The 15156-nt window shown below is 36.9% G+C and overlaps 1 protein-coding gene and 1 long non-coding RNA gene across 3 annotated transcripts in view; one reads left to right on the plus strand and one right to left on the minus strand.

Annotated features, from left to right (window-relative positions):
- Window positions 1-15156, plus strand: part of LOC133528198 (uncharacterized) — a 149635-nt gene that overhangs the window by 91069 nt on the left and 43410 nt on the right. The gene's annotated exons all lie outside the window — the stretch shown is intronic.
- The window catches only part of LOC133527923 (5-hydroxytryptamine receptor 2A), a 63862-nt gene that overhangs the window by 33820 nt on the left and 14886 nt on the right, over window positions 1-15156 (minus strand). For both annotated transcript variants that reach the window (XM_061865126.1, XM_061865121.1), the window contains exons 2-3: window positions 13315-14037; window positions 6949-7051 (exon numbers count right to left, since the gene is read on the minus strand). In XM_061865126.1, coding sequence (XP_061721110.1) covers window positions 6949-7051; window positions 13315-13957 — 746 coding nt within the window. In that variant the 5' untranslated portion in view covers window positions 13958-14037. The remainder of the gene's footprint in view (window positions 1-6948; window positions 7052-13314; window positions 14038-15156) is intronic.

The following is a 15156-nucleotide window of genomic DNA, read 5'->3' on the forward strand; positions in this document are numbered from 1 at the left end:
AGGCTTGAAATTAACCTAGCCTTGCTATCAAAGCGTTGTTGTATGTAACCAAGTGCTTCTTTATACGAATCATTGACAAAAGGCAGATTAATGATAGCTGACAAAGCTTCATCTGCTAATAATTTCCTCAAATAAAAAATGTTTTGAACATCTGAGAATGAGGCATTCTTGTCAACAACAGCCTTGAACAACAAATCCATAAATAGAGTATATTTTGTAAAATCCTTCCCATCAAAAACTGGGATGTTAATAGAAGGCAATTGTGAACAATTATAAGGATTGTTACTTGAAGCCTGACCTTTAGATAGTTTTAAGCTATTGATTTGAGCAGTTTTTTTTATACCACGACGGTGGCAAACAAGCATACGGCCCGCCTGGTGGTAAGCAGTCACCGCAGCCTATGGACGCCTGCAACTCCAGAGGTGTTACATGCGCGTTGCCGAACCTTTAAAAACCTTACCAAACTAAATATATGGTGTACCGAACTATTTGGCTACTTTGACTGCTACGAAGTATTTGACGCTGACTGTACACTCCTTTTTTGAAGAACCCCATAAGACTGTAGACCCTCGGGAAAACCTTAACCTTAAGTTAACTTAGATAATACCGAAAAGTATAAACTCTACAACTTTAACATTTTCATTGTCATTCTTGACAAGCGCTAAATTGTCCACTTGGAGTTTCATACTCTTTAACGTGCTGATTAACTTTGCTTTCTGAGTTAAACGAAGCGGGAAGATACACAAATATGGAGTACGATTCACTTTTCACTGATTGCACCACAATATTATTTATCACTGCCGAGTGATATTGAAATATAATTTGGCTTACACCGACTGCCATTAACAAATACCGCTCTGCAATACGGTTACCAGAGCGGCCGCACTCCAAATATCTTCATATTTTATTACCGAAGGACTACAAAGATAAAACACAGCTCATCATTGATATATTGAGACAGACAACAGATTAGACTGTGAGCCAGGAACAGATTTCCATGACCAATCACCTCCCGGGAGAAAACTCGTATAGCAGTTAACGGTTATGTATGATGAACGCTCGTGGACGTCAGCTACCGCTCCCTTGCTGGGTTGAGGAATGGCGGCTACCGGATCACGTAAAAAGAAATTTGTCGCCTGCCGTTTGATACTATCATCTGACAACGTATCAGCCGGAATGCTCCTGCACTGCACTGACGATATATGCTAATGGCCCGCGGTCTAGATGTTTTTCTTTTTAGTGTTATCAAATGAAAACTAAATAAAAAGTGGCCAGGTTTTGTTTGCATAGCTAAAAATCACTTTTGTTTGCTTAAATTAAAATAACTGCTAAGTTTAAGCTAGTTATTGGTTTAGTTTAGTCGTTCAATACTGTCAGACAGCAAATCAGTACTACAAGCGCTATGCAGCGACAAACTTAATTCAGAGCTCATACTCGAATGTCATCGAAGCCTCACGGAAAGTAACAATTCAATGGATAAAGGGGCATAGTGGATCAAGAGGAAACGATGCAGCGGACGAACTGGCCAGGAAAGGTTCAGAAACACCGGCATTTGGACCCGAGTCCATCATACCCCTACCAATATCCTACATACATAACCAGCTAGAGTTACATCATAGACAACTGCACAACAAGTACTGGAATGAAATGGACACAAGCAGGCAGACCAAGGATATTCTACGGGAACTAAACTACAAGCTCACCAAAATACTCTTACTGAAAATACCTAGACACAAACTACGTAAAATAGTAGGATTAATAACAGGACACAACACACTAAAACACCTACACAATATGGGAAAAACAGACAGCCCCATGTGCAGAGCGGGCATGGAAGAAGAGGAGACGACAAAACACATTGTTCTAGACCTCCGTGGACGCTAAAGGAGGCAGTTAGCAACCTGAAAACATTGCTAGGCTTCGTGGAGGAGCTGGGGTGGTTAGAGTAGCGCTACCTCGTTTCACGCTAAATAGGCACAATGGTTGTGGATTTGCGGAAAATGCCCAGAAGCACTAATTAATTAACGAACATAACAATCATCGATAGTTACGGCCAAGGAATTTAATTACAGTAACTTTTCATATGGTCTAAGAGCTAATTACGGAAATCCGTTTGCGAGCAACGAAATTCCTCTAGTTAGTGTACCATACTATCAACCTAGGGGTTGTAGAATCATTGAAGGCGAGTAATTTATAGAGCTCTGTTTGGTGTGATATCATAGCTAATTATGTATTTAATTCAAATATAGCAATGCCAGGTGTTTTATTTGGGGGAAAAGTAGTGCCAGGTGACGTCAAGAAGCAAATTAAAGCCAGTTGCTCTTTGTCGTCGCCTGGCGGAGTGATCGACTGAATATTTGCGCCTGTACTTTTGCACACACGATTTTGAAGCTCCACTCTAAGGAAAAAGAATAGACCCAGACCTCTATAAAGGACGACTTTGGCACTTTTTACCGCACCTAGGCCATCACCTGGCACTAGTTTTCCCCGGAAATAAAACGCCTGGTATTTTTATATTTGAATTAAATACATATTTAATTAGCTATGATATCACAGCAAACACAGAGCTCTATAAATTGCGCACTTTCAATTGATTTTACAACCCTTTTGTTGCTCAACCCATCGCTGAACAGCGGTCAGGCGCTCGAATTAATCAATAATGATAATATGACACACTAACTTCAGGGATTTCGTTGCTCTAAATATAAATTGCAAACCTATTTCCGTAGCTAGCTCTCTCTAGTACCTTGTCACAGTGACAATAGTACGAGGTCCCTAGCGACTTTTATAATGATTGTTACTGTAACAAGGTACAAAATGGTAAGGTAGAAGTACTAGTGCTCGACGCTGCACTAGTACTCGACATGGGCACTTTATGTCAAAGAGACAAGGATTAAGTTCGAATACAGAAAAATCTTCTTTGTTTAAATTTAATCTATATTTCCATGAAATAAAGGGCCCATGTCGGTGACTAGTGCAGCGTCGAGCACTAGTACTTCTACCTTACTGATTTTCTGAAATTAAATTCTTTGTATGTTTGTCATGTCACTAGAATTATCAAAGTCTTAATACACATTGATTTGTGCATGATAATTAATACGTTATAACACCATGTGTTTATCTCTACCAAACAATTAAAAACTGTCACATTTTTCGAACAGCGAACGTCTGTGATAGTACTTACGTTTAGTAGCAAATGTATAAACTCGTACTAAACACTACTCAATATTTAAACAGGCCCAAAGACAAGTGTACACGCTCGTAAGAGCCTTATCAGATAAATATAAATGGTTATCTCCGAAATGGAGTTAATTAGAATACCGGTGTCTTTGATAAAGTAACTAAATTTAAGCCCAGGAATGCAACCTTGAACTTTACGAAAAAAAACGGTGTATATTTAACCGCCTCCTATAGTTCGTTTTTTTCGCATTAGAAAAAAGGTAAGTGATCTTGACGCATCTTTTTATTAAAAATCTCTCCAAAAAGATCCGAAGAATATCAACGAATAGCCGCAGAATTTACTAGAGCTGTTAGGGAGCTACAAAACGGCGTCATAACCATACACTGTATCGAAATAGCAAGCCCATTTGAAGTTTGTAATTAAAACTCCAAAATATAAAAGGCGGTTTTTTTTTCCTTTAATTACAAAAGTTACGTTAATTATTATGAAAATGAATAAAGGTCATATTTCTTTACAGTTGTATATTATTTTAAATAAATGACCAGATTGTCAGCATTATTCGAATAAATCATGTATTCATTACGGCAATAGAAGAATCACATTTTGTAACCAGTTACAACACGGGACATTTTTTTCATCATATTGAAGCTGGTTACCAACTGGGGCTACAAATTGGTAATTCAAATGTTGCACCGTCAACAAACTGTTATGCAGTTTGGCGAAATTTTGACTGTTGTTCATGTATTATTATTATTTTTATATAAACAATAAATTAAAAAAAAAATTGTACCCAGTTACAACCCTTTTTCTTTTACATTCTTTTGCTTTCATAAGTAATATAATAGTACATTATGATACAAGTGTACTAAGTTGGTCATTACACATTTCATTAGAGATTTATAAATTGTCAAAACAGTAAAAGTACAATTTTCAAAATGGTGGCTTACATTTTTAACATCGAATAATTGCACCAGTTTGCTGGGCTTGTAGGCACTTATTCGCCAGTTCATTGAAGTAAGCTAAGTACCAACAAGTATTCCAAGAAAAACTGGGCGTTTATGCTGATTTTTCATTTACTGAAATTTTCATATGCCGCCAATTATTTTTCACCCGATTTTGATGGTAAAAGCCTATCGTTCTCGGCTCTTGCTTCTTTTAGTATTAGTGCCAGCGTTAATATTATGTGTTCTTCATTTTTAATGCTTGAAAATGTCATTTTCGTCCATATATAAATTAAAAATATGCAAAACTATTCCAATTTAATGACAAATACGGCAAATGGCTGGGGCGTTATTTTTTTTACGCACGATTCCAATGCACGCGCAAGGCAAAGGCGCGAATGAAATCGACAAACAGCCAATTAAAAAAATTAAAAAGCTAATATTTTCCTATTTCTATTCGACGGATGGAGATCAAATCGATAAAATGTTATGTTTATTCTAATATATATAATGTACGTTACGGTGTCCCACAAGGTAGTGTGCTGGGCCCTACACTATTTCTAATTTATGTTAACGAATTGTGCAATTTAAAAATCGAGAGAGGATCTATCTATGCCTATGCTGATGACACGGCCGTCGTATTCTGGGGTGATAGCTGGGACGAAGTTAAGAATACAGCAGAGCAGGGGCTTGCTACTATTGCCCGCTGGCTGCAAGCTAACTTACTCACCCTAAATACTGATAAATCTAACTACATCTGTTTCACCAAATACAACAGGACACAGCCGGATTTAAACTTTACAGTTAGGATACATACGTGTGACAACAGACTTGAGTCTGGCTGCTCCTGTTCAATCATTAATATGGTCGAATGCACAAAATACCTTGGTATCATGATTGATCAGCGTCTAACCTGGCATGCGCACTCTGAACTGATTATGTCACGAACTCGGAAACTAATCTACATCTTTAAGAATCTCAGGCATGTGGCTTCCCAGACTCTGTTGAAGCAAGTCTATGTGTCTTTGGCACAATCAGTTCTTGTCTACTGCATACCGGTTTGGGGTGGGGCTACCAAAATGAAATTCCTCGAACTAGAGAGGGCTCAAAGGTCTCTACTGAAGGTGATGCATGCTAAACCCTTTAGATTTCGGACCAAAGACCTCTACGACATCTGTGATTTGCTGTCAGTTAGGAAACTCTACATATTACATGCAGTTTTGAAAAGGCACAAAACATTACCCTATAAAACTAACACTAACTCTGCCAGCAGACGAAGGAAACCAAATGCAATAAAAGTAACCAAAACTAATTCCGTATATGCCAATCGACAGTATGAGGCTCGTTCAGCCAATCTATATAACAAAATACACAGTGAAATTAACATTTATCCATCCGTCCACAAGGAATGTAAGGAAAAAGTGTGTAACTGGCTCAAAAACTTAAGTTATAATGAAATAGAACAAATGTTAGAATAACGTACACGCACACACACACACACACACACACACACACACACACACACACTCACACGCACACACACATACACATACACACACACACTCCACAAATATGTTTTATTTATTTTTATTTTTCTTTGTTTTTCCTTTATAGTACTACAGTACCAAATTATGTACCTCTTCTTATTATTTTATATTGTAAACCTTTTATTGACGCCTTCAGTGCATCTAAATTTTATATACTTAAACCAACCTTTTATTATATAACGTTTCCTTTAAGTTACAACAAGTGGAAGAGCGGTGTTCTCTTAACACAAGTATTTATAATACTTAAATACAGGCACCAGTTCAGACTATGTAATTAATAATTAAGATACTGAATAAATCATTTTTATTTTATTTATTTATTATTATTCATTATTGTAATTTACGAGATAATGTAATGTATAAATTATGTTTGGTGTGATAAAACCTCTTTGAACTAACATTTGAAACCTAATAGTTGGTTAAAAAAATGTATTATTCGACCAAATTAAGAAGGCTCAGTTTCCTTGCATATTATTAGCAATCAGTTACCTTCTTAACTCAGTCGTATAATATAATGGAAAACCACGAGTGTTATAATATACTGAAATTTTTATAAAGCACATTTTAATAATTTTCAATAAAAAGATACGTCAAGATACACACTACATTGTTAATAGCGAACACATTGTTTTGGAACGTGAAGGACTCATAGATATTAGATTGAGTTTGTACAGTAGGTATGTTTGTAATTTTGACCAGGAAAATTGCCCTGGCGAAAGCAATCAACGCGCATTCGAGGTAACCCAATTAAACGCGAATACGATTTCACCTACCCATTTAAAATTATGCGTTTGCAAACGTGCTGTTGGTTGGTTGGCGCAGTTAACGTAAATGCTTTTTTTACTAGTCATATTAAAAGCCACCGATTAGTATTAAGTTTTATTAATTGTTTTAGTAAAGACCATGGTCGTCACTCTACGACATAACATTAAAATTAATGACAGTTAAAGATATCCATTTATAAAAGATAACCATCATCCACTTTGTAAATACACTCTCAGTTACTTTGCTAGAATTGTCATAAGCGAAACTATTAGATTTTCCTAAAGCGCCTGGACAAAACGAGTTTTGCGAATATCATATTCAAGGGAGGTTACTCATTATTTTATTACAAGCACAAAAAACCCTACATAAGTACGACTATAAAAAAACTGTGCAATTTTCTAATTCAAATAAAACTGCAGTATCGCTAAAAAGGGTTTAAAAACATTTATATGAAATGGATTAGAGACAACTAGAATTTGAGATGAGAGATCTATGAGTACTATTTTAAGCAAACCTGCCGATGCTGATAAAGCACATATGCATGATACTCGCGGAGCATGCCAGCACGTCGCACGTCACGTACACGTTGCACCACGCCACGCCAAGTGGCCAGTAGCCTACAAAAATTTACAATTTAATACCACATTATTTTCTATAGTAAACAGCAAATACGAGCATGCAAAGTAAACCAAGAAACTGTTATTCACATCAGTACCCCTAGTGTAAATTTGATCGACATCATAACGTGACGAACGCGTTTGCGTTAAGTCTCATTTTGTATAGGATTTTGAGTTTCCAAAACGTCCCGCTTGGCGCGCTCTTTCTAAATCCAATACAAAATGAGACTAAACGCAAACGCGTACGTCACGTTTCGAAATCGAATTTATTTACACTAGGGGTACAGATTTTTGGTGTGCTTTTTGCACGGGACACTTAGTAACGGGTCGTTTTTTTAACTATACATATTGCCAAGATGGACTTCCTTCTAAGAAACTAATTCTCAATGTAGTTACTGACCCATAATTTAACTAAAATGAGATTAGATCACAAGAAAATGGTTAAAAATACAAGAGAAGTGATGAACTTTTTAAGGTATAAAATTACATAATGTACTAAAAAACATCACTCGAAAAGATTCCACTAAAAAAAAGACAAGACTTAGCACAAGGAATTTCGTACGTCGACTCGCTATTTCCAATCTCTATTGCACGCGTGTAATATATATAAATGAACGTGTCCTGACTGATTAACTGACTCATCAACGCAGAGCCGAAACTACAAATGCTCGAAAGTTGAAATTTACACTGGATTAAATAAGTAAATATTTATTGCAAACCATGGTATGTACATAGATGACACAAATTTTATAAAGTTTCACATGGACCCCGGTGGGGTGTCGCAATTTTATATTATACATATACAAACTAAGTATAGGCTATATACATAGTAAAAATTAAGTATTTGTGTATTTGTAGGTTGTATTTATAAAGTGTACAAGAGCTAGGAAGCGATTTTGAGAATATCAACCCCTAAGGGTTTTTAACCCCAAGTTTTATTTTAAGCTACGAATTCGAAACTTCGTAATAAGATATACTATTAAAATACAGGAAAACGGATTTCAGGGTTTTTGCAAATTCACCCCCTAAGGTGGTGAAAAAGGGGTTGAAAGTTTATAAGAGATCATTTTTTTTACAGTACGGAACTTGAAACTATGTATATTTGCATATTATGAAAACACAAGAAAAGTCATTTCAACGTCTTTAAAATGCATCCCCTAAGGTGGTGAAAAAGGGGTTGAAAGTTTGTATGGAGATCAAAAAGTTTTTCGAGTGCGGAACTTGAAACTTTGTATATTTACATATTGTTAGAATACAAGTTATTTAAGCGTTTTAAAAATTCCACCCCTTAACTGGGTTGTAAAGGGGTTGAAAGTTTGAATCCATTACAAATGCTTTGAAACTTCTGAGATAGTCATAATACCCGATTAGAAAAAAATGATTTCAACATTTTCGGAAATTCAACCCCTAAGGGGGTAAAAAGGAGATGAAAATTTGAATGGGGTTCAAGTTTTATTTTAAGCTAGGGATTTAAAACTTCGTTAAAAAGATATATTATTAGAATACAAATAACTAAATTCAGTATTTTTGAAAATTAATCTCCTAAGGTGGTGAAAAAAGGGGTTAATAATTAGTATAGAGATAAAAAAAAATCTAATGCGGAACCTGAAACTTCATATATGTACATATTTCAGCGTTTGTAAAAATTCATCCCCTGAAGGAGTTAGCACAATCGGATTAGGACCAACCTCGAAATCTCTGGAACAGTCATGAAAATTGGTATGTATATAAATAAAAGGCCCCCTTTTCATGCCCACACCATTTGACATTTGGAAACCTCTAAGGGCCTTATCACACTTGCGATTTGCGAGCGAGTTGAAAGCGAGGCGAGCACGCAACGACTTCGCCGCGAGCACGTTACGAGTTCGCCGCGAGTGCGTGACGATTTCGCCGCGAGCGTGCAACGAATTCGCAGCGTACTCGCGGGAAAATCGCTGATAGTGACCTAAGTCTTGGACAGTCAGTTACAAAATGGATTCCGACGAGGAAACACTTCCGTTAGCTTTATTGCTTCGGAGACGTGAGAAACAAAAACAAAGACAGAAGAGACGGTTTTGGGAGGATCCATTTATAATTAATCGACTGTAAGAGAGTGACTACTATGTTCTGTTTTGCAAACGAATAAAAAATAATCCCAAAAAATTTCGTTCCTACCTGCGAATGTCAAGACTTACATTTTACGAATTGTTAATTCGTAGATATTAAACGTGATAAATAATAAACTAAAGTGGGTATAAATGAATTTTGCTGACGAATATACAGCACGGCGGCCCATTTCTAGTCGCGGCGAACTCGCTGCGCGTTCGCGGCGAAATCGCCACGCACTCGCGACGAACTCGTTACGCGCTCGCGGCGATTCACACCTACAATTTCTGGGATCCATGTTTACGTGTCTTAAAATTTGAGCTTCGGAGACAACGGGGATCAGACGGCATAGGAAAAAGTATGCGACTTATTTGTTTTTTTTTCTCTGTAGCTATGGATTTAATATGAATAATGTGTAAGGCGAAGTGAACGCTTATTAAATGTCACACAATAAATGTTTACAACACTATGTCCCTAAACTGAAGCCATCTCATAGAAATATGGCTCAGAAGTCAAAAAGTTGTACTACTGACGGTTTATTCAAATAAAACTCGGTAAAAATATATATTTGTATTTTTTATTAACTTATAACTAGGTACACATAAGGTAAGTGTAAGTATATGTGAAAGAACCGATCAGGATTGAACTAAAAAAAATGTACCCAAGCATTAACTTATATGGGGAGAAGAACCCTTAAATTAGAAAATATTCTAATTTGCTAACATTAATATGTCTAGTAACAAGTTAATAAAAATGATATATATTGCGTTTATGTATATAGTGTCATACAATTTAATGTAAGAAATCGAATAGCACCATTTTCTTTTTGAAATTAAAAAAAAAATTTTAGAGACTGGTCTTGTATTTTTTATAATCTCATTATGACTTTATAATGAGATTATAAAAAATATACCTGATCTGCAAAAATTGTTTACCTGTAAAAGCAGTTGATCAGCAAATGTCTAAACAACCTAACCTACCCCCTCTGCTGATTTTTAAGCAAAAAAAATATTAGCCATCATTTGATTACTTCCCTTTCATTTTTCCCTTCAAAAAACTCACTGCCCATTCATAAAATGGGCCCAACTAGCTCTTTGTTGGAGAGGGTGTATTCAAGGGTAAAAATTTATAATATGGACTGTATGGTGAGGGGGGGGGGGGGGGTCAACTGCGGCGGGGTGAAGCTGATGGATCTGGATAGCTCCGGCGTTGCACAAGAGCAGCCCTTCCGCCCTCGCGTGACGAAGCACGTTCACTACACTCGGCTCCGAAGCTTCGGCTTGCTGGTCGCCCGTTTTTGTTCCTCTAGGGGTAGCACAGAGAAGACCACGTGGATAGTGGGATGGTCTGATTCGGTTTTAGATGACCTTGAAATTTTGATAACCTTGAGATTTTGGTGGTGGTGAGATCTTGTCTTGTCAGGTGGGCTGATTTCGCTCCGCCTGCAACTCTGTCGATTTTGCAAATCAACGTTTGATTAGCCACCTTATTATATCAGATTACCATTCCTTAAATATGCATACATTTGAATTAAACTGCTTAGCGACATGTTTTTTCTACCAACCAATTTTTAAATCTTGCTGACCAAATAATAATATTGCAGCTCAACTTTTTCTTAAAGAGATAAATAATAACAAAAGCAGATTGATATTGTTTATAATGTTGACCATTTGTAAATTATTTGCTGAACAAGAGATGTCGGTCAATTTTTATGTAAGTATTGTCAGCCAAATATTTGTATGCTGTCCAGATGATTTAAAAAAAAATCAGATCAGTTTTAAAAACTGCTGTGGCTGTTCTTTCAATTACTTCCCCATACTTAATGGGAATAGTGGTTTAATTAAACTTAATAATTCATAAGCCCAAATCTTTATTTATTTAAAATTTACCGCACATAATAGCATATAAAGTATAAATGGCGGACTTAATGACTTGAGGCATTCTCTACTAGTCAACCATCAGGCTAAACAGAAACAGTAGTAAGGTGTAGGCATTAAACAAAAAAATATAGAATAGATAATTTAAAACAATATAGTGATAAACCATATATACTAACGGTAATAAACTTACATAAATATACAATTAAACAGACTTGCATATATTATATTATATTACTTTATGTATGTACCAGTGTAAACAATACTATGACTACGATGGACAACTAACCAGTGAGCTGTCGATTGGCATGAGCAAGATGGGGCCTAAGACCCAAAATTGCTATGTGGTTATACACAGCCGTAGTGAGGCCCATTATGACCTACGCCTCCGCAATCTGGTGTAACAAAACCAGCCATAAGACGGCAATAGAAACTCTAAATAGCCTGCAACGCACGGCTTGTTTAACAGCAACAGGCACCTTCTCCTCGACACCGGCGGCGGCCCTAGACGCACTGATGGACATTATACCACTCCACTTGCAAGTGCAAAAGGAGGCCAAGCAGTGCATCTACAGAATATGCACGCTAAACAGGCCAAAATGGCGCTCTCAAGCATTAACCAAACTAATGGCCTGGGTTTTTGCATATAGAACTCTTAGCATGCCCACTAATGACACGCACACTGAATGTCATTTTACGAAACTGCACACAACAAAACACAAATGGACCAACGACCATATATATGTACGTCGAAGAGGGAAGCCATATCTGGTACACTGATGTAGGATGTGGAATCTATGGTGAGACCTAAGCTCAGAACTAGCGTTAGCGTGGGCACACAGGCCTCAATCTTCCAGGCGGAAGTCTACGCCATCAACAAATGTGCGGAGATTATCCTGGACAGCAACACACCTCCTAAGACACCAACATATCTACATCAACTCAGATAGCCAGGCTGCTCTGCTGGCACTAGAATCCCTTGAGTCAAACTCAAAACTAGTCCAGAACTGTAAAACAAACCTAAATGCACTGGCCAACTCATAAGTCATACTTGGATGGGTACCACGGCACTCCGACATTAAAGGAAACGAAGAAGCGGACGAACTTGCTAGAAAGGTCACAGACCTCTAGTCGGCACAGAACCGTTTTGTGGAATCACAAAACGGGATGCATATTCTCTGCTCAGCAACGCAGAAAAAACTAGAGCAAAAGGACAAGAGCACTCGAAAGGTTTGCATATTTTTGTTGTAATTTGTGGATGATGTCGTTGGCTATGCATTACGTTATTTTAATTGTACTACTAAATGTAACATTATATTTTAAAGTTGTTTGTTATCCCTAAAACGAATAAATAAAATAAAAGCTCTAATCAAAGGGTTCAACAGCAAAATTGCCTAGGAGCTTCTAGGGCTCAAAAGACGCAAAACCTGCGCGGTAAATTCTGGTTACCTGACTGACTGGACACTATAAGTTGAACAAACACATGTTTCAAATTGAAAAGATACAAGATGATGATGATGTCGATGCAGGTTCTGCCAGGAGTCAGAGGAGACTGCAATGCACATTCATTGTTCCTGTGGACCACTAATGTCAAAAAGAAATACCCACGTAGGGCGTCACGTATTGCAAATTTATGAGGCACGGAACATTACGGCCCAAATAATCTGGAATTTCCTGGATGCAACGGGCATTAGTAATGAACTTTGAAGGGCGCTGTCACAATAGATCACCGCCTGGTATATCAAATAAATATAAAATATATTATTAAATAATGTCAAAATCTTAATTCATAATCAATTATACTTTAAATGAAATTCTTTATATTATTTAATTAAGTGAACCTTTTAATAATATTTTGTAAAATCGAACTTTACATAAAATGTTATTGACCACTGGCAAAATGCCTAATGGTAACTGCACGCAATTCCTTGTGATAAGCGTCTTATATACAGTTAAAGAGGCTTTTTCTTTAGATGTTTCTTTGCAAAAAGGATAGTTTTGCGGGCTAACTAACCCTAAACAGATTTTGACAACCGTGGGGTAAGAGAGAAAAACCAGAAAGGAAACAACTATAGCAACTAATTTTTTATTGACCTAAAAGTAATTTGCCACCAACATCCCTGATAATGCTAGCTGGTCTGTAGAGATTGGACCATTCCAGAATCCAAATATCACAAAAAATACGTTCAATATCAATAAAAATACAAACATAATGAATTATGTAAATATAAAAAATAAATAGTATGAATTATGGACATTATATTTTATTATTATTTTTTATATTACATATATTAGTCTTACCCAGAAATCCTGGTATTGCCCCCATTGGCATCACGAATAAACTGACAAGTAAGTCAGCAATAGCTAATGACAACAAAAAATAATTTGTTACATTTTGTAGTCTTTTATCCAAACACACTGCCAAGCAAACCAGTATATTACCCACTCCACCGGCTATTATAAACATGATTACAAATAGAAAGCTCCAATCGTACTCGATTCTTGTCATGGGCTGAAAGGAATCATTTTCGAACGTCCATTTACACTGCAACACTTCTGAAGAACTGCTTTCGCTATAATTTCTATCGAAATGATTGTGTAAACAATTTAATTGGTCCCAATGGCAAGCTTGAAGCACCGGAAGACTAAGCCATAAGTCCTTTAAAGCACTTTCAAATACAACTGACAGTATTTTTAGTTTAAAGTCAACGTTGCAGAATGAATTGTTGAGGTAAATACCCGAAGTGTCATTGAAACACCTGTTACAAGAATAAGACGTCTCATTTTGAATGTCAATATTCAAACTGCAATGATAATAATTCTGTGTAGTTAGATATGCCCCGTCTTGACACTGAAAACCAAATGTATAATCCCCGCATGCAGCGGTAGTTCTGTGGCTGCATTTATAATCTCGTATGTCGACGAGCGGAGTGTAATTCAACATTCCGGCATATTCACGCCTTTAGCACGTGAAGATCAGTTGCTGGAGGCATCGGTGTCATTGATTCGCCATTCTAGTTTTATCTGTAACAAATTAGTTCTAGATGTATATTTTCCAATACAGTTAGTAAGTTGAACCTAAAATATTACGAAATTGTAGGTATGATTATGAAAGCGAAAGTGTCTGGGACTACTAATAAAAATACGAAAATTGTACTGTACCAGCACCTGGTGGTGCATATGGCTTATGGCAGGCAAATTAATATAAAGATAAAAGTTTCTTTATTGCACATATAAAAAGAAAAGTTACACAGAGATAAAAGTAAGTATTAATACTCGTAGTAATGCGCATTAGTTGTCTTAGTTAGTACTACACGTGTTGTGTCGGGTTAAGAATTTCACCACCCTCTTTCCTCCCGTGGATGTCGTAAAGTCGACTGTGGTATATGGTTTCAAGTATGTTGTGGGTTGTGGGCGATGGGCTAGCAAACTGTCACATGGTGCAATATCTCAAGTACGTTATTGTTCTTTTTTTATATCTCTTAATTGCTGGAATTGGCACTGAAACTAGCAGTTTTATGTGCTCTGCCTACCCCTTTTGGAAATACAGGCTTGAGATTATGTATATAAGTACGTTATGTAATATATGACACTTATTAACATTCAACTACGAGTAGAATAATGTTAGGTATATTAAGCTGTATGCTCTAGAATGATTATGACCACTGATAAGAATGTTCATGAATAATATGTGAAACAATTACTCAGTTTCGAAATTGGAAGCAAATGTTTATGGGAATTAAAAGGATCCCGCCCGATTCGGTGTATTCCCATCTGTGCCCACCCCACATGATCACCGCCATACAAGAGGCGGGCACAGATGGGAATGATATGTATGTAGCGCCTATTCCCTTTTGTACCCGGCGGGGAGAAATGGGAATAAACCCCCGATTCCAACACCCAGAGTTCGAGAATACCGGTATGATGGAAATCCGCAATCCCAGTGTCGTGAGTACCCGTAATTCAATAATTCTGGAATCCCGGAGCTCCGGACTCTCGGAATCCCGGAGTCCCAAAATCTTGATTTCACAGGAATCCAAAAATACAATAATCCGGTGTCCCTCATTCCTAGAGTCCTAGAACTTCCATAAACTGTCTAATTTCAAGGTTATTTTGTCTCACGCTCGCAGAAAAATAGATTTT

The sequence above is a fragment of the Cydia pomonella genome, chromosome 1 (genome assembly GCF_033807575.1).
Source record: "Cydia pomonella isolate Wapato2018A chromosome 1, ilCydPomo1, whole genome shotgun sequence".
NCBI classification, from domain to species: Eukaryota; Metazoa; Arthropoda; class Insecta; order Lepidoptera; family Tortricidae; genus Cydia; species Cydia pomonella.